Source organism: Opisthorchis viverrini (genome assembly GCF_000715545.1).
Source record: "Opisthorchis viverrini unplaced genomic scaffold opera_v5_92, whole genome shotgun sequence".
Lineage (NCBI taxonomy): Eukaryota > Metazoa > Platyhelminthes > Trematoda > Opisthorchiida > Opisthorchiidae > Opisthorchis > Opisthorchis viverrini.
In genome coordinates, this window is record NW_008751748.1 from 1,267,143 (window position 1) to 1,287,053 (window position 19,911).

General features: G+C 44.2%; 1 protein-coding gene across 1 annotated transcript in view; it reads right to left on the reverse strand.

Moving 5' to 3' along the window:
- The window catches only part of T265_05106 (hypothetical protein), a gene marked incomplete at both ends in the record, with an annotated part of 104,489 nt that overhangs the window by 9,532 nt on the left and 75,046 nt on the right, over nucleotides 1-19,911 (reverse strand). The window contains 8 exons of the mRNA XM_009170023.1: nucleotides 3,209-3,422; nucleotides 7,032-7,188; nucleotides 7,302-7,571; nucleotides 8,585-8,855; nucleotides 13,793-13,896; nucleotides 16,908-16,980; nucleotides 17,647-17,731; nucleotides 18,801-18,942. Of these exons, the coding sequence (XP_009168287.1) occupies nucleotides 3,209-3,422; nucleotides 7,032-7,188; nucleotides 7,302-7,571; nucleotides 8,585-8,855; nucleotides 13,793-13,896; nucleotides 16,908-16,980; nucleotides 17,647-17,731; nucleotides 18,801-18,942 (1,316 nt within the window). The remainder of the gene's footprint in view (nucleotides 1-3,208; nucleotides 3,423-7,031; nucleotides 7,189-7,301; nucleotides 7,572-8,584; nucleotides 8,856-13,792; nucleotides 13,897-16,907; nucleotides 16,981-17,646; nucleotides 17,732-18,800; nucleotides 18,943-19,911) is intronic.

The window sequence follows — 19,911 nt, forward strand, 5'->3', positions numbered from 1 at the left end:
GTCTTCCATGATCGTATCAATGACGAAGTTAAAGAGGAAAGGTGAAAGAGGACAACCCTGTCGGACACCACTTGATGTGGTGAACTCAGGAGAAAGCTTCCCGTAGACCTTTACACGGCCGCGGGAGTTGGCGTACAGCGCCGAACGGAAGAGATGAGGTCGAGGTCCCGGATGAGAACGAAGACCACGAATCCAGAGAAGATTTCTGCAATAATGATGGCCATTCTGCTTAGTTGTGTTTCAATCATGCGACACTCGTGTGACATTTAGTGTAAACTGATGTCCGGTTACATAGTTCTGCACTTCTGCACGTCAGTTCTACTTGCATGCAAACCAGGCTGGAAAAATAAGAACTTCACTACTAGCCAATGGGGACTGGAAACTCTCTGTAAATCCCATCCTGATACTCCCTGATTGCGACCATTGTTTTAAGGAAATTGGAGAATGCAAAAAAGATCTAGCACCGGTAGGTGAAGAATCAACTAAGGCATGTAGTCGAAAGAGCCCACATAGCGGAGGTGACGTAAAGCAGATTGGTGTACTTGGGTCATGTGTTTGAATTTTAGAAGTGGTGAAACGTCTACGAACATGTACTATAGCCAGTACATGTACGTGCAGCTTGGCCAATGAAGGAAGTTTGCTTCCAGCAGACTTCCCGAAGAGCACACCTTTTCTACGGTGGCTCTGTACCGATCTCTTTTTCATTTTTAATGAAGACAGTTCTAGTCGCTCAGTTGATTTAATCTCAATCAGCAAAAAGGTGCCAACTGGACATAACCGATAGATTCTTCGTAAGCTATGAAGTGCGGGGAATTTCAGTCTAGACACGGCTTCTGCATCGAATGTTCACCGTCAATATTTGAGACTGACCACTTCCTGAGCGCGGAAAAACGAACTCCTGGGAACGAACTTACCCAGAAACTCTTGATAGTTCATATAGATATGTCAGATGTACTTTCTAATCAATTGAGGATCCCAGAGAAACTTTTTCGAGCGAAAAATGAATTGCGAGTATTAACGTGGGTTTCTCAGAGAATGAGTGAAAAGCCATTCACACATCCCTTGAAATCATACCAATGTATCGATCGGAACATTTTCACTCAATTTTATCATAAGCGAAAAGCGGTGAAGTGATGAAAAAAGCCCGCGTCGTGCTCTATCTCGTACTCCTCCACATATCAGGAGATGGAAAACGAAAAAGTAATGATAAATTTTCCACCGTAAGGATGGATGCTATTATCCTCCATATGGTTGGAATTGCATTCGACTTGGTTGTTTTATCCAACTCCGAGAGGATGAATGACGTTTCCGCACGTGATCATAGGCAGTAAGACGAATGTAGTTACAGCAAAGAAGGCTACATAAAACCAGACCGAAGACGCGAACAATGCATCTTCGTGGCTTCAACTCAAGCTACTGTGCCAGTGGGAAACTGTTCAACCCGAAATTAGTGAGGTGAGCGGTCCTACAATGTTACTAACAATAAGGAAGACACTTCCATTGAACCAGAATGTTAGTAAGCCGGTTTTAATGCTGCTGGAACAATTACTCAATACACCGATAAAATGCAAGTGCTGTCTTCAGTACGGAAAACATTCGAGAGGCCATATCGAAAAATCTTCATTCGAAGATCAAGTCGATACCCGAGGTACTTGAACATACATAGCATAACATCGTATTCAGGTGAACTGCTGATGATTGTCAAGAAAAAAGAACCCTATTGCTTCCCATCGTAAGTTCGCTTGACGGGATCGGGAATTGAAAGTCCTAATAGCAATACCGAACTATGTTGACAAAGATAACAAATATGGAATGCATTGCGAAGTGTTGATCCAATGTTGGACTCTTGTGACTGCTTTTCATAAGATCAGTGTCGCACTGCCACCCGAAAAGCTGATACCGGTTGGTCCCCCGGAACGTGCACGCGAATCGGGACACCGTTGTGAACTTTGTGCACTCAATGGCTTGCGGATGTGTTTGCAACAAAAAACCATTTGATCGTGCTTTTTGGACTCAAATATGCCTTTGACAGAAGAAGGTTGTCGGGTATTCCTATACAAGGTCGTAGTAAGATGGGTCAGCTCAGGATTGTCCAGGACCAGTTCATCAACAGCACTCAAATTACGAGAGTTGATGCCTAAAAATTCCCACCCCGAGAGTTACATTGATTTTCTATTGGAGGCCATCTTCTTTGGTTTACAAGGTGGTGATATGTTCATCCCTTTCTTAGGCACTTGAAACATGCTCATTAGTGTGTCTAGAACTCCGATAGAATGAGTCGAATTTAGTTGTGGAATCGTTAACACTAACTGTTGTGAAGTGATAAGATTGGGGACTTTCCGGTCAATACGGTTTTGGGGTTTGAGACTTCAAATAGTTCCCCCACACTGAATACAGACTCGACGGGGTCTCATGAACGATATTTCATGGTCTCGTTCTGAGAACGCTGTGCGTAGCCCAGAAGCTTGTTACGGGATGCTTCCTTAGACATTCGACTTATCGTTCAGTTCCTGGGGTACATGAGAAAGCCTGTTGCAAAATGTTTAGTAGTTTAGTAGCCAGAAGTGTTCTTGGGTATTCTGCCGGATATACTGCACAAATCATATCACTCCCATCTATAGCCATCTTAACGTCCAGAGTTCGTTTGAAATGTGCTGTGCATAAAATCGTCACAATTAGCCGTTCTATTAAAGAAATGTTGCTATCACAGTCCGAGTCTAATGCGTTTTTAAAAATAACATCAAATTTTCTGAATGTCCTTCAATATAGGGGGTTCCCGATAAATCTTTCTAACAGTAATTAACACACGATATCCTCACCGGGACGATTGCTGATCTACACTGTAACATGGGGCTAGGTTTGACGCAGACAGAAGTGTAAAGAGACTTGGAGAAAAAAGCTGGTGGCCGAATATTCAAGTAACCGCAAAAGCCAATCTTCGAAAAGAAGACCCATTGAAATCGATGAGGACGAGCATTGACTGTTGAAATCAAGATTGAGTCTGCCCTGCAGATGCGCTGGCAGGCAAACGGATGAAACAAACAAATGTTTGTTCTGTTCTGTGTAGAAGGACAAAACATCGTTAGTGCTTTGACACAACTGTAAAACTTTTCCCAATAAAGCTAAGAATTCGAGTTTGGGCATATAGCATGGAGTCGAGAGAGGCCAAATCGTGATACAAAGCTGAAATTCTTCACCAAAGACTCACTTTTTTGATGGCCGTTTCGTACTAGAGCGTTCCTTGGCATGAGTGGTGTTCAACTTATCGGTTACTACTGTGTGGTTGCGCAACATTGCCGTTGCATCCTTGTCCTGTCTGCGCTGCACAAGCTCCAACTCTTTCGACTGCTTCTTCAGTAACTTTTGGTAATTCTTGTCAGTCTGGAGTAGACTTAAAGAGATCGGATCGAACTTCGGATCGTCTGATGAAAGAAAAGAGACAGGTACATACACTTAAAGGAAAATTGTCGTACAAAGCTGAGCCTATGCAAACGACACATGGGATCGTTCATCTGCACTGGAAATAATCAGTCACTCTGTCAAACCGCTGGTACAGCAAAACTGACAACGTTCGTTTCAAGTGTCGTCTGTCCAGCGAGAGGTATCCGTATGAACTCAATGAAAACAAAGTCTTGACTTTCTGATGGGATAAAGTTAGGCAGTTGACAGACCAAGCTCGTTATACTGAGGGCCTAGAGCGTCCAGTTTCAACAATTTCCTTGTTGAATTCAAAGCAGAATCAGTGCACGTCCCATAAGCCTCAGTAAATGGAGCTGTCCCTCTCTGGAGATTAAACTTTGGTCGGGTCCCATAAAACGAAGGCAATAGATGAGCATACAGTAGCTGAACTGACAACTTGTAGTACACATATGAGACGTGCTCTTTCGTACGAATGGAATTTTAAGGTAGGACGAACTGTCGATCGATCGTTCAGCTGTAGCACTCTTTCGGTACCTAGCTGCCATGCCACCTGAAGGAAGCACGCGGGCTGGGATAGTAACAGGTTACCCAATCATAGACAAGAGAAGTTGAAATGCAGAGGTCGGGTTCGAACTGCAGACGTTCCGGTCAGTATATTCGCCCTCTAACCACTGAGCCATCTCGTTGAAAGAGTAGAATATGTACAGAAGAGCTTTCGTTCCACAAGAAAATTGTGTGTCCGCATTGTCTGTGGAAGTAACCAGGTTGTAGATTTTGAGTGCAACAGATTTTTCGACACTGATCACTGTGAAAACATGAACAATAGCGGTGTATGCAAAAAATTGATGGTGAAATTCTCAGACTTACACCAGGGGCGCTTAGAAGTATAAGTATGGGAATGTAAGTATGGGAACTAATGTAGCGGAATCTAATTTCCCGAGACACATCTGTACAAGCTGTCCGGCGTCATATATAGCATGCGACGAGCAATTATAATTCCTACTGATTGCTCGCACGGATTCTGCTAGGTCAGAAGAATGATTGGCTTTGGTATAGCGCCTTCGTGTGACCAAAACAATGAAGATTCGAACGCATAAAATACCGAGTGAAAAAACCCACCAACTACGTCTTGGAGAGTCCCCGAAAATATGAGTTTTACTCTCTTTCTCTCACAGCCACAACTCCAAAATTGATTGAATACTGGTTACGCATTCATCCAGCGCAAAATGTGTTATGTTGAACTATGTGCACGTTTCAGGGAACGACCGATTTCATTTTACAGAACCCATCCATTTCGCATTCGGAGAATGTTTTATAAAAAATGATTACAACGTTCTTGGAGAATATTTTCCACATGCCTTCAAAATGAATGCCACAGTTCACCAAGCATTCTTGCGAAGAACGATGGTGTTATATGAGGTCCACTCAGCCCATGCCAGTTTCCCTAGTATTTTACATCGATAATTTCCCCAATTTCGCGACGCGTTGCGGACGCTATGCTGATTCGTGCATGTGCAACGGTCAACTGAAGCATTCAAATTAAGAGCGTCTATTCCAGCTGATTACCCTTGGGACTGACATATGTTACACATGCATTACTTAGTGTCATCATATCTACAGGCAACCAAGGCACAGTTAGTTTTTTGTTGCAATCTGAAAAAACATCACCCTGTGTTCGACAGACCGCATGTCCTTCTGATTTGCAGTGTGATGATTTGGAATCCTTCACCTGTTTTTAATTAATGATTATCTTTGATAAAGAAAGGAAACATGTGCATCTTATTCAGAGATTTGGTTTGTAAAACAGATAATCACATCGGAAGATGGACATGCAACTGCTTTGGAATCAAGGTTCGCGTTGTACAATTAGGAAGGTTACTTATCCGAAGGAGAATTCGAAATGGACATTGATGAGCGCGACTGCGATGGCGTTTCTGCGGAGGAAATGAGTCAGGAAGTCGGCAAGAAACAAATCGCAATCATCAAGTGCACCGGCACCATTAGCTTTCTTGCAGCAAAATAACTCCATTACTCCAGAGGTGCCTGCATTTGATGGGTTTTGAAATCCCTTAGAAATGACCATACATGACTACAGCAATCTCTGTCATTTCAGTACGTGTGTGTTTTGGAGCCACCCATCAGTCGGCTCGGTTTCCTTACTGCCTTCTAAGCAAAATAACTCCATTACTCCAGAGGTGCCTGCATTTGATGGGTTTTGAAATCCCTTAGAAATGACCATACATGACTACAGCAATCTCTGTCATTTCAGTACGTGTGTGTTTTGGAGCCACCCATCAGTCGGCTCGGTTTCCTTACTGCCTTCTAGAGTATTTGATAAGGGTTCACTCCATTCAAAGCGAGTACCGTTGCCGAAATCTCTCAGCAATGATGTACGGTTTTGGCAATAGGCCATACAATGGCAGCTATTTATGGTAAACAAGACCTTGAAGATAGACAGAAGTCAGCTGAAGGATAATGAGGAGAATCACGACGAGTTCGCGCGACTGGGAACCACGACCAATAGGATTATTCTTAACCAGGTGCCCTGGATGGGTAAGATGAAACTCATGGCATCGGGTTGTATCTGCAAACATTCGGTGGCTGCGGAATGTTGCTAGACGTCAAGTAAGACTGCAACGACGGTGGAGCTCCCGTGAGTTACAAATTGATTTTGATTTAAGATCATGAAAAATTCTAGTTCTGGAAAGGAGCATCTGGCGAAATATATCGGAATCGATTCTGGTGCATTCCGAGACTCAGCGCGTCTAGACGTTAGGAAACCTATGAACCAGCTAAACCGACAGGCGCGCCTGCAGGAGCGAAAGTGGAGATCAGCGCCCCCGTACTTTATCAGGGGCGAAACACCGACGGATGAAGCAAGGTAACTCTGCTGTGGTTCCCCACAACAAAACTATGCTCTCGGGCTGCCCACTCGCCCATTATTAATAAGAGTCCAGCTGCATATCTGCCATGGACGAGGACCGAGATGCTGTTAGGTTGCTCAAGCATAAACAGAAGCACTCGGGATGCCAGGAACGGTTCCGAAGCACATACCTTCGGATCAGTAAGTTTGTGACCTAGCCATTGAACTTCTCGAGGTCATTTCATTCATTATAACCGAAGTGGTTCGACTGGAAGGTATTAGGCTAGATAGATACACTGCAGGGAAGCTCGGTAGTATACTGAAACCCAAAACAACCAACTGATCATATCACTGTATAAGGCGGTGCCACTACTAATCTCGACGCAATCATCCTGAGGCCTCTGAACGAATCCGATGGTCTTATTTCTTCAGGTTTGCATCGGATACCTGGGTGTCGCACACAGTAGCGAATCTGGCTAAGTGAAAAATTGTTTGCTTTATCCAAACTATGGGCAGGCGTTTAGTGCATCACCAAGTGCAGACAGACAAATCCGTTTCGGATACTGGTCGGTTATACACATGATGAATGATGGGTGACATCTCCCACAGAATGTGGCCGTTCCTAAGCACGATACATGTGCCTGATGAAAGAAATAACAGAAAGCGCTAGCAATGCGCTTTGAATGTACGATTTACTACGAACTGTAGGGTTCATACAAAACAAGTGCCACTAAAGAGCACCACTAACCTTTCTTCTCTTCCTTCTTTGCACCAGAGGCATCACCTGCCTCGGTCGCTGCACCTGGAGGACCACTTGCGGCAGCTGCACCGCTAGCTGGAGTGCGTTTCGCCGTTGTGGTTGGGACGTCAGCAATCTCGGAGGAATCAATACCCATGCTAGCAAGCTAGAATATGTGGCAGGGAGTTAGCAGGATATAAACGAGTAAACATAGCCAATTTTCCTGAAGTAACACGCTACATATAGAACACATGTAGCGAAAGCAAACTAGCAAATTACCTGTTTCATGCGTTGCTCTTCCTTGCTCAAAAACGCACGCGGGTCGGAGAGGGCATCGACCAAGTCATTTAGCCCTTCCGGCACGTAGGTGGTGAGATTGACTTGGCAGAATAAGGTTGGCAGAGAAAGAGGGAAATTGCCTTCGGTCCGCAGTGAGATGTGTCGATAACCGGCTTGGAGACCATCCAAAGGGATCACGCGCTGACCAATCAGCTTGCCTGTTTCCTCATAGACAGCGAACCGGAGGACCGCCAAATCTGGTAGGACGACCTAGAAAAATCATTCGATGGGTTAGTGGCAGATATGCATACAAAATGCCAGCTGGCCCGAGAAATAACGTGAAATAATGTCGCTAATTTTTGAATGAAGAAAAATGGTTCAGGTAGGTGGTGTGGTGATCGGGACTACCCGCTCAATTCTCAAGCCAGGCAAAGGTGCCCCGATTTCCTCCCACAGGATATGTTGACCATGATCCTCGAAAAAAATTTTACCGTCACGAAGAGTCATGCACTTCAGCAAGAGCTGATCAACGACTGAAGGTCTAGGAGTTTCTTGGGAGCAAATGTACCGCAAGGGTAGTAAAAATACCTCACTGTAAGAAAAACTCTAAAGCCGGCTACCGCAACGAATACCATAAAGGAATGTATTCGAACCGAATCAGCAGAATAGCGCATGGTGCATGTTCTTGTATTATCATACAAAACTCAACGAAAAGCCAAAGGGCAATGCAATCGCCACGTTTGGTGAGTCATGACACTGAAATTTCCCAGCGGCGAAAGATCGGGGGACAATCGAAGGGTGTGTCTCGTGTGTCACGGTTTAGGCAGTTACCTAATGTAAAACAGCCAACCAGTCTGGATGTTCAATGATAATCAAATATTAATTTTGCAGTTATTCGTGGAGTGTACGCTGATTCCGTGTGTTCTGTACAAAGGATGTGTGACCCACGGCGGAACGGCCGGTTTAAAAATAAGAATGAATGAATATTTGTATGCGGGATATATGGAATCACTGGGAAGCGCAGTTTTCTCAGGGCTTCGGAAGACAACTGACCTCAACAGTACGTGAAGGAAACAATGAGCTCATGCAAGAGCGTTTGTAAATGAAAAGACGAACACGTCGACGGATAAGTTGACGGTTAAAAAAAGAAACTCCCAGAACAATCTGATAGGCAGGTAGACCTATGAATGGAGCTTTTATATAAGTAATCAGATAGCCCGACCAAGACAACACAAGTGTGAAGGGATCGGGTGAAACTAAGGAAAACATCATCACCAACATACCTTGCGAAAAACAAACACAGCATCTTCCCCGTAGACCGGATTCAAACCATTATTAGGAACGACGCGAGTGCGAAACTCCTTGCGAATCGTATCGGTAGGTAGACCATACATGTCTACTTCCACATAGGTGCCCACTTTTCGGTCAGAGAGAAACTGTCCGGATATAATCTTTACCTCACATGTTGCTGCAATGACGCCATCCATGGGAGATTCAGAGAATGGATCGAACTGACGCTCGAGGCGGCGCATAAATTCGGGTTTGAGAAGATACCTTTTCATGAGAATAAAAGTATTTAAAGTTTGTTTAACATAGATAAAAAAATGCCAACAGCCTTGGGTGTACGCGATAAGAAACGGGCGTAAGCCATCCAGCAACATCAAGAATTGTGGAAATTTGACGATACGTTTTTGCGAGGTTTCGCGCGAAATAAAAAAAATCCCGCTTCTACTTAGTCGCGCAATCTAGACAATTTACACGCACACTTTTGCATAGTTCTCCGTATAACCTGATTTGACGCTTCTTGTTAGTCCACAATAAAGATGAATTGGACTAGAGTTTTGCCCCAATTAGAGTGAATCAGCGATGTCATTATTGGCTTTATGAGGTGGTGAACTTGGGTCACTCAACATTTGAGGGCAAAGTGTTACCGCAACTGCATTCGCACAATTCTAGCCCGGTCCGCAGTGGTAATGACTGCACCGCAGAACTTCAGTCTAACACGTACATAAAAAGTAAGGAAACCGAGGAAACAAATTTATTTCCGAGGGCCATGGTATGACCGTAGGTATGTCTCTGGAAACGAGTAAACATCGCCTTTTGCAATGCACTGAAAAGACCGACTGGCCTCTAGTTGGATCATTTTTAGCGTTGAAGTGAGGGTTGAAAGCGGGTATCAAGAGGCAAAACATAGTTATAATCAGAAGCAATCGCAACAAGTTTTGTACTAGATATGGTGTCAGAACGAAACCAAGCTCTAGAGTGAGCACACAGACCCCCACAACAATCAGGATGAATTAAATTATTAATTTGAAAGGAACAGACAGCTAGCGAAATACACTCATTTGCATAACAATTTGAGTTTCATGGGAGACCCAGCTGAATCTCTCATTTATGTTTTTCAACTGAATATGTTGCACCTGGCCGAAACATGTTTCTGTATTCGAGGCACTGTATCGAAGTAAAACACACACACACACACACTAAAAGAGGGATTCGGCAGGGATTCAGTTTAACCTCACGTGAAAACCAAATAGGTGTGCAAATGAATGTACTTCGCTAATTTCGCGCATTTGGGTTCAACTAGAACATAAGGTTCATGGAAACTCGGAGAGTGCGCCTAACTGATGAGACCAAAGAAACCGGTCGTCGGCTGCCGAGGAGTTTTTAGCAACCTTATGGGTGGTGTTTAACATCTGTGGTACACAGACAGCTAATTAGGAGCAAGGTCGACGAAATTTGCTTCTGAACAGCAAACTTGGACCGAAGACGCAAAGTGAACACAGTGAACACACTCAGACTGTTCAGGGCACACGGACGAAAAAGCTGAGTTGTGATTTGGTGAGGCAAATTTAATTGACAATTTAGAACTGGAAGCGGCGCGCAGGGACAATGGTGAATAAAAGGCACAGTTATGTGCTAATTGCAGATTGGTTATGAATGGCACTTGATTGCGTAATGAGCCGAGTCGTCCTACCTCTTGGCTCCTTCGCGCCAGCCACGGAAGAAAATCTGCCATGTTGCCACCGATAGTGAGGATCCACCAGTGATTACCAATTAAACTCAAATACCTGACCTTCGCGCTAATCGATTGCTGCTTTGCATTACAACACCAAAGTACGCGATGCATCCATTGAAAAGTGGGACAACTATGACAGATCCGCCCTTCACACCTCCTTTAGATCAGTGTGATTATTTACTTTGCTACGCAAAATGTGCTCTGTGTGTTACCAGGTAAATAGCCACATAGAACAATCATGTGAAAGGGAATACCTGTACTCAAATGGACCGCGCGACCTGATTACACAGAGAGCGCGGAACAATCCCAACAATTTAAGCGACAGGCGTTTGAAGAATTTAGATGAATGAGGCTACCGGACAAAATAACGATGTATCCATTTCCATCAGGACAAGCACCCGGAAAAGGTGCACTGAATACTGACAACATAACAGCTGGTGAACTGCTACTGTTTGGCAACAATGCAAACAAGGAACGCGTAACTAAAAGATAAGCCTAATAGATCGTCTTCAGACGTTACACAGATCCCCTACTTGATCACCGTAGTTGTATGGTGAGATAGAGATAGAAACAATTTGTCCTGTTTTGCTTGATTAGACCGGAGAGCGAGAAAAAAAGTTAACCGCGTACCGTGAAAAACACAAAATGATTTTTCCATCACAGAAAGCGTAAGCAGGTATCAGTTTGTTTTTCACTATTTTGCCCCATCCTGGAATTCCGTGTACTGAAGGTATTTCCACTGTCACAACAAGAAGCAAACTACCAACAAAACGCAGTCACGCACTGGTTACTGTCGATTAGCAAATTAGTCAATAGCCTGAATTGACTATGTAACGTAGACCAATCAGGCGTTTATGTGAAGTGAACCGTAAACCATCCGGAAAAACGGAACGAATTGATGAGTGAGCAGGAGCCGAGGATTTGTCAGTTGTCGGCAACTGGACAGCTGAGGCACATTGCATGCAAAAGGTCTGGTGGCCCGTAGAGACAGGGGGACGTACACGAGGCAAACAAATGTCTAGCTATTACTAGTACCAGTATTAGTACGGTGGTATCGTTTCGTTTCTCGCCACGCCACCCTGTTTTGTCCTCCAGCCTACGGTACCACGAGATCCACGTTGGCAGCTTTCAGACTTTCAAACAAGATGCCCAGATGTCAAAGCTAGCGCTTGCCAGGATTCTATTTTTTCGTATTCAATTGAACACAGAAGCAGTTTGAGAATCCTGTACTCTTCCGTTCCGAACACCGCAGACAGTTTAATGTAATCGTCGTCCCTAGTCCATCGCAACGCAAGCGTCAGAAAACCTCCGTGACAGGCACTCGTTCAGTTCAGTATTCTCTTCAGATAGTGCATTTGAAAGCTGCTCAAGCATCAAAGGTTGTGACGGCACATGGTTACTGCTCCCATGACATACAAGAGGACTGATTGCGAGATCGCTTTCTAGAAATGAACTCTGGCCTCTAGTAACACGTTTCGGATCCTTCATGATTGTTCACAGGCTTTCTGAAACTGAAACCAACCTTGGCAACACGGGATCTCACGTGGCTCGCGGTGGCCGATCAATTCAGTATTTGATGTGCGTCCGAAGTAGCAGAAGTCCGCGAAGTAGTCCACAAATTCTCCTACAGCCTTGATGGGCGGTGGTAAAAGAGCTCCATTTGTATGAAATGTATAACAGCATCATCGTCTACTAAAGCCACATCCGCAAGTGCTGTAAGATTGAGATTGAAGAGAGCCGGGAGAAGACGTAGTCTTGTGTAAGGCCAGTGACGATTTTGAAATCTATAAAGTGGATCTATTCGGTCGCAACCTCATTATCAATCCATCATGTAGGCTTCGGATGAGATTCACGAATTTCGACGGATGGGCATACTTGGAGAGAATGGCTCACAGATTTCCTCAGACGACGGAGTCATAGGCCTTCATGAAATCTATGGAAAAGGCAATATTCGCCGCATTTGTGTACCAATGTGGTAATATGCTGTTGCTCGAGGAGAGCTCTCATGTTGGCAGTGGCGTAAATTCTGGGTAGTCGGCCGCTGTGAGTGCTTACAGTCCCAACATCATGGCGTCCGAGGTCTCTCAACAGAGGATGTTCACGACCGATACATGCATTAATCTTCTTGCAAGATAACGTTATAGATTTTTGGAACCTAGGGAAGGACAGTATCATTTTCGATGCTGAGCCCAGTTTAGAGCTTACACCCCGACCACAAATGTTAGGCCTGTCATTATCGGCCGTCCTTTGATTCCACGGTCTTCTGAGCCGATCATCTTCTTGATGCGGTCAGACAGGGTGAAATTAACACTTCCATTCAATTTTTTTCGCATTGCATAGACGATGCAGTAGAATGTGTATCCAGAACAAGCTCTACGAAGAATTTGTTGGTCAGCCAATCGTATTTCGCTCAGGGTTGCGGCATTAATATGCCTTCAGAACTAATGAGGTGCACCTAAGAGGATGCTAGATGTACTTAGTAGTTTCATCAAGCAGTCCAGGGAAGTTTCACAAGCTAATGATTAGCGTTCTCTCGGGGAAGGACTATCGTTCCCGATTAATCTGCAATAGGATGGGCGCAGTTTGAGGATGAAGGTGGTCTGGTCACAGGAACCGTGCTTTAGACTAGCCGCATAGTGTTGTATGTGTCGTTATTTCGACCAGAGATGTTTATTCGAGCTTTGGTCACAGTCAGCTGCATACCAGGGTGGGATCAAACCTTGGAATGCTTTTATTAGTCCCTCTCTCGAGCAGAAGAACAGTGGCGCGGGCTTACTAAATGGCAGGTATGATTATAAACATACTAGACAAGACTGTTTCAACTGAGGGTCATGCCAGAGCTACCATCAATCCATATGCCCCGAGAAGAACAACCGGCGCGTCAGCATTCACCCCAAAAAATAGACATGAATGGCACGCCAGCCAGTCCAAATACCGGAAAGGTGGTCAGATTCGGATTATGCCAGAGGGCCAAGTTCCTGATGCAAAACAGATTGGCAACCCAATTGGAAACGTCACCGGTCTTTCTGAGAGGACACCAATATAAAGTATAGGCTGCGAGGTTCCAGGCCGTGTCAAAACCTCATAGTGGAAAAGTGGCTAGGTGGGAATGTGCGCTAATTTGCATCACACTTTGGGTTGTTGCAGAAGTGTAGTGACATATGCGTGCATTGAGCTTGGATATTATACAACTCGACATTCCGACCACCGCGAGTGTTCTCTTTCACACTATTACCTGCATTTTCGGTTGTCTGTTTCGGTTCATCATCAACAGTAAATACATGCACTTTTATCTCTTGTTCTTTTTCTTCTGGCAAATATGTTCTCTTCCCAGCTAGCAAACAACATGCCAGCTATGTTCAACGTTAGAATCTTTCCGAAATAACAACAAGTTTCAGTGTATTCAAATGAAAAAAAGTTCCGAATGATCTATATGTTGAACAAAGCAATAACACGCGGTCCACCAACTTACCCACAATTTCCATTGTATTCGAATTTTCCCTGGTTTAACTGCATCGCCAAATCCGGTGTCTGGAAATTCAACGCTACCATCTGACATCCGGCGTTCCAGAATATCTACGGACAAAAGGAGAATGATGGGGACATTGCCTACGGATGTGGGACATATTTGTATTGTACTTTACTACAGACATCTTCCGCCAAATATTCATGGAAGCCGGGAAGAATCGGTGGACAAACAGCAGATTAGCAGCAACATGCGAAAATCTTTTCACTTTTACGTTTTTGAAGCAGGTAAGATTTGCATTTTTGTCGTGTTGAGTGATGGTAGAATGGAGAATACATGCTCTTCATTGAGTTTCAAGTTTAACCACTGAGCCTTTCTGTCGTAAGCAATCAGCACGTCTCTGTTCCCAACCAACCCAATGATCTGTAACCAAACGTGATTTTAAACTACTCATCTTTTGAAAATTGGTGATTGACTGTCTAATCTACCTCCAAATCTTCCAACACGTCTGCCAGTGGTCTTCGGGGATATATGGCCACATATAACCAGTCACCACTATGGACCACTGGAATCAAGTTCAGTAAAACTGAAAGCTTCGCCATTACATCAGCAGAGACGAGCAGCGCTAAACGAAGTCAAGCATCGAAGGCACACATTAATAGAGCCCGTATTACCGCTTTTCACAAAGTTCCTTCATCGAGATCCTCCCATCACACTGAAACCAAAGATGTTTTGGTTACGCGAAATTTATCGCTGCCTTGTATGAATAATGAAGTTATCTGATCGCCGAGCCGAGGTACGAGAACCTGACTACTCTTTTTGGCTCATGGCTGCAGAAGAAGAGCAGCAGGCAGAGAAGTCGTAAAAATTCACAATTCGAAAGGTACAGCGGATAGTACAATCTTGATAGGCAGTCGTCGCAACAAGTCTCCAATAGAAACACAAGAACAAAATGAAAACGAAAATACTAACTTTTATGAACGTGACTCGAATGCAAGACCTTTAGACCGATGACTGCGGACACCGCTGCAGCACAGTGCATGCGCAGATAAGTGAAATATGGATGCGTCACATTTCTGCCTCACAGCACCACTTTTCTCAACTTCTACACATGAGGACCAAACAAATCTGCTCCTGTAGTGAACTCAGACCACCATGATCCACAATGGGCTCATAAGCTGCTGGTCATTTTACACTGCGCGAATTGCCGCGTGCTCTCACCCGGCAGCTGCTGATGCTTAATATACAATGTGAGAGCTAGTGCAGACCGTATCACAACCACTGTTCATGTCGACCACCAATTTTCAGTGCTGTTGGGCACATCACAATTTGTAAGTTGGCCAAGTGCGAAGAACTTAGGTTGGTGTTGGATCTGTCCTAGCAACTACAAATAAATTGTGGATCGAACGATCCAGTTAAATTTGTGTCCCGAACGGTAGCGGTGCACCCAGTAATCAGTCACGAGATTTTCGTACAATCCAAAGCAATAGGAAACAGATGAATGAGAATAGAAATCATAAACGCAAGTTCCAAGTGCACCTACGTAGCTGTGATAAGCAGTTTACGCTCTAAACACTTTAGTAGTTCGAATCGAACATGCAGGCCTCACAGCACGAAGGTGACTGGAGGATGGTGCGCACTTTCTTGTTCTCTTAAACCAAGCACAGAGCACTTTCCTGAAATAGATATGGATGACGATGGTGCAACCTCAGATGTACATTACCCAAAGGAAGTGAATAGCAGACGCAAAGATGACAAAATGAAGAAGTGTGGATCCTCCTAGGTTTCTCCTGGTTCATGTAATGAGTATGGCAGAGAGTAAACATCACTGGACTATAAATTGTCGCAAGGTGGAAGTTCGGATGGGAGATAACAATTGTGTAGTTATTTGTTAATATGCACGCAGCAGAAGGAGCAGCGTTCTTGAGTGTCACATGGTGAAAAATCAGCCGTGAGTATAGAAACAGGAGTAGGACACTAACCCGTAGCTCAGATTGAGGTAGAACGCTTGTGGATGAGGAACTTGACATGCAAAACAACGAGGTGAGACAGTGAGTTTGCAGTTCAATGAGATGGTGACCATGGAGGTATTCCATATGCTAGTTGGACGGAAGAAGGTTATACAGGATTTCCATCGCACCTCACTATCATGTAAGCCAGTGAGTTCGTAAACCATTCGAAAGAGATGTACGTTTAACTGTCAGGTTTGCAGAGGAACCTATGTCATCCAGGCCGCACGCTGAAGACGTTGTGACATGCTGTTCCACGAGAAATTTTGGTAACCCATATGATAATATTAAACTAACGGGGCTGCTAGTAAATAAAACCCTCAGGGCCAGTATTTTTACTTTAAGACCCGTCAGGTATAACTTGTCACGGTATGGTTATTAGGCATTCGAACTTTTTGATAGGGAACTGATTGACGGGCTGGAACCCATTGCACCCTGCTAGCTGATAACTTCGTGTTCACAACCAGCTCTCCACCTACGGGTGTTTCAACCAACGAAGACCCAGCTATTCAACGCAGCCGGATACATTGAGATAAATGCCTAGATTCAGTAAGCTCAAAGCGACTCAAATGCGGCTCCAGACAATCAGACCACCTCCGCTAATCAGACCAGCTGATAGCGGAGAATTGCATCTCGAGATTAATTTTTTTGCAGTCAGCTGAAAACATAAGTTCGGATTGAAGAACAACAAGAATCCCGATACCGTGGTCAAGGTTCGAAACGCGCAATCGTTATTTTAGATTACAAAAGAAGCTGGCATTCGACGGATAGGCCTGAAGAACGGTTGTCTACATGGGTGTGCGAGGCCATGGAAAATGAAGTATCTCGGTGGTCTAAGACGGGCACACTACTCGTAAAGCCATTCAGTGCAACAATGATTACATGAGCTTGTAAAACGTTCACTCTCATTCTTTAGTAGAACTGATAGCAACGTATTCACACATACCTCCTGAGAAACAGAAACCCAGAGACTGACCCACATTTGTTTCATTGAATCGTCGACACTAAAGTCATTTTGCGGGTAACTATAACAATGGGTTTCCGGTTATTAGATTAAGATAGGAAATCAGGTCAAAACACAATAAACGGCAAACGAAGCGAAAACGTCTTACCTGAGGCATGTAGTTGCTCGAATCGACACGGTTTCCCCTGGGGTAAATTCGGCTCATCTGGCGTTTGTTATAGCTAATAGCTCAAGGTCAAGGTATAGCACTCTTGTCATGAACGCTTGCGACATACAACGAAAAACGCACATATGAAAATACACGATACATTGACGAAACAACACAAAAAGATACTTAACAAAGTCAATACATTCTTTTTTAATCAAACCCAACGCCATGCTCTCGCTGAATGACGACATGACGTAGGATCGGTTTCGTTCTGCATACGTGCAACGACGAGGGCGGCCAAAGAAAGGAAGGGAAGAGTGCACGTTGAGAAAACGGAAGAAGATATAGAGACAACAAAGACATGCACCAATGTTGCGTTAGTGACTGTTTACGGCTAAACTGTCATGCAAGTAAACTGGGAAAGTAACAGAACTTAATTTCGTGAATGGTCAGTAAAGTCAAAAGTTCGGGACCGCAAACACGTATTTCACAAAAGCATGCCATATTGTGAATTCTGTCACGGAAATTGGATACAGTATCCCACAGAACAACGAATACTGTACGGTAAGCATGCGAGCTTGTGCACACACACAAACGTAACACATGACCAAAACCCCAGAAACAACACCAAAGCCAAACCCAAGCAAACTACGGTGGGACTATATTCAAGCCATTTCTGTTGTAAGGTGATGCACCCTTGGTTAGTGCTACTGAGGAAGACACATCAAATTCCGGATACTTGACATATTCAATGGCCTGATTTTTCATCAGACCCAACGAGATGGTTTCGCTGAACGAGGACATGTGGAAGTGTAGGTTCTTCTCTGCAGCGTATGAAGTGATTGCGGAATGTTGCACGACAAACAGAAAGCAGGGGAAGAGAGACATGAACCAAGGCGAATATTATGCGAAGTGCATGCGCGACATAATTACTTAATGGAGTTGGGTGCAAATACAAACTGGAAATCAATTAATCGAATGGAGACACTGAGTCATGTGGTAAGCAGCGTATTTGATTCTATATAATCAGCTGATCAGATCAGCCAAATGAACCGGGTACAAACCAATCAATAAGTCAACGGCTGGCCACGAAACGAGATGAGATTTTTCGTAGTTTGTAAGTTGGGGGGCGAAACCACAATAAATACACATGAGATGTGATTGGGTTCGTATGCAGTGTAAAAACGAAGGCCGAGGAAGCATAGAGTTACACAAATCAAAATGGGCAGAAAGGTGGTGCTTCTGGTTAAAAGCTGCGAGAAAGGTGTTCTAGGTAGTCAATCGCAGCAATATACACCAGGTACTCCTTGAAGACTACATAAACCCATGTAGGTAGGAAGGAAGCATCCATTCAGCCGCACTCTAATGATGGCTCCTGGATTGGTGACCAAATATTTGCGGGCAAAGTGCCATGCTCGGTGAACGGATCAACTGACATGTTGCTGTCTATCGGTCTAATTCGTTACGGGGTTGAGGTGCTGTGAACCTAGGAATCACTTTGAACGTTGCGAGATGAATTCAGTTCGTATCAAGGCAGCTATGGTTGTAAAAAATGAATCCGCTCCTTCGGTCTTACTGATGGTCCGACCGAGACGTTGCCGTACACTGACTATACATAAATATCCAATGCTTCGGTACGCTTACGGTTTTGCAACGGTGACCATTACCAGATGACAGTAGTTACGAATATTGCAAACGCTAATGGATATTAACGTCCTCGTTGGGAGGGTCGATGGTTATACAGCAAAACTAATGACTACACTGTTAAAAGATTTATGAAAGACGGTATACGTTAGCGGACATAAGAGATCATCACAATAAAAGGAACTTCGTGGACTCAGTCGGCTCTTCTTCTGAACAACTTGGAAAGCACCGAACAGACGAGAAACTGACCTTCAGCGACATCGAATCCTTGGAACTTCACCGGTTGGACATAATTGATGAATGAAGACAGGAGAGGGTGTATGCTGCTCGTTGCTCCTGTGTGTTGGTATTGGACCATCATCATCTGTTCCTCCTCTGCAGTCAGGTTACCCTAGTAGGACAATGAAGCAGACGTTGGTGGACAGTAAATGAGGATTATAATCACCGCCACAAATAAAAACGGACCGGACCACAGCTTTGAGTAAACAACAAAAACGCAAAAGAACTGAATACTGAGACATTCATTCTTAAATGTAACATGCTGTACCCTGTTGTCTCTGACGGCATACCGGTGACGAGGATTGCAAAGTTTTTTCCCTTCAAGGATAATACGCCTACAGTCAACATGAGAGTCAAGCCATAAAAAAGGGACTCTGAGGAGGCAGACTCACCTCCTCCTGGAATGGAGTGCCCGATGTGGACAAGAGCACCAAACGCGCAGATCAAACATGCCATGATGATGATGACGACGACGACCCAGGAGAACGCACGGATGTGATGAACGGCACGGGCGATAATGCAACGAGAAGCATCGTAGGATGGAACGCCAAACAAAACAAGGAAACAAACAACATGCAAAGGGCGATTGGCATGCATATAGATGTCACAATGAGTGCGTACGATACAGAATCCGAATTTGTGGGTCAGTGAGTGTAAACTAAGTCGAAGCTTGTGGATAAAAAAGTTTATTTGACGATAATCCCTGACCCTTACGAGGCTATCGTTTAAAAGCGAGCATGGTTGATAATTATTTCATTTTCCTCTCTACAGTGGACACACCTGTTCATCTTGTTAGTGAAGGTTCTCCAAACAATACTCCCATACAGTAGTAACTCAAAAAAGGAGAAAGTTTGGCGAGTGCGGAGATTTTCCCATCTCAACCCCCAGCTTAAAAATCAAGACATACCGGTGAGTTTCTAGAGGGTTGAATTAATTCCCAAAACTAGGCGACGGAATACAAATTTCCTGTTACAACGACTGATTTATTAGTGTGCTGGCGCGTCAGTCGTTCAATGTCACAACTATTTCTGACCATTTCAGCGGATACTTCTTGTTCGGTTTGACTCGAGATTGCAAAGGG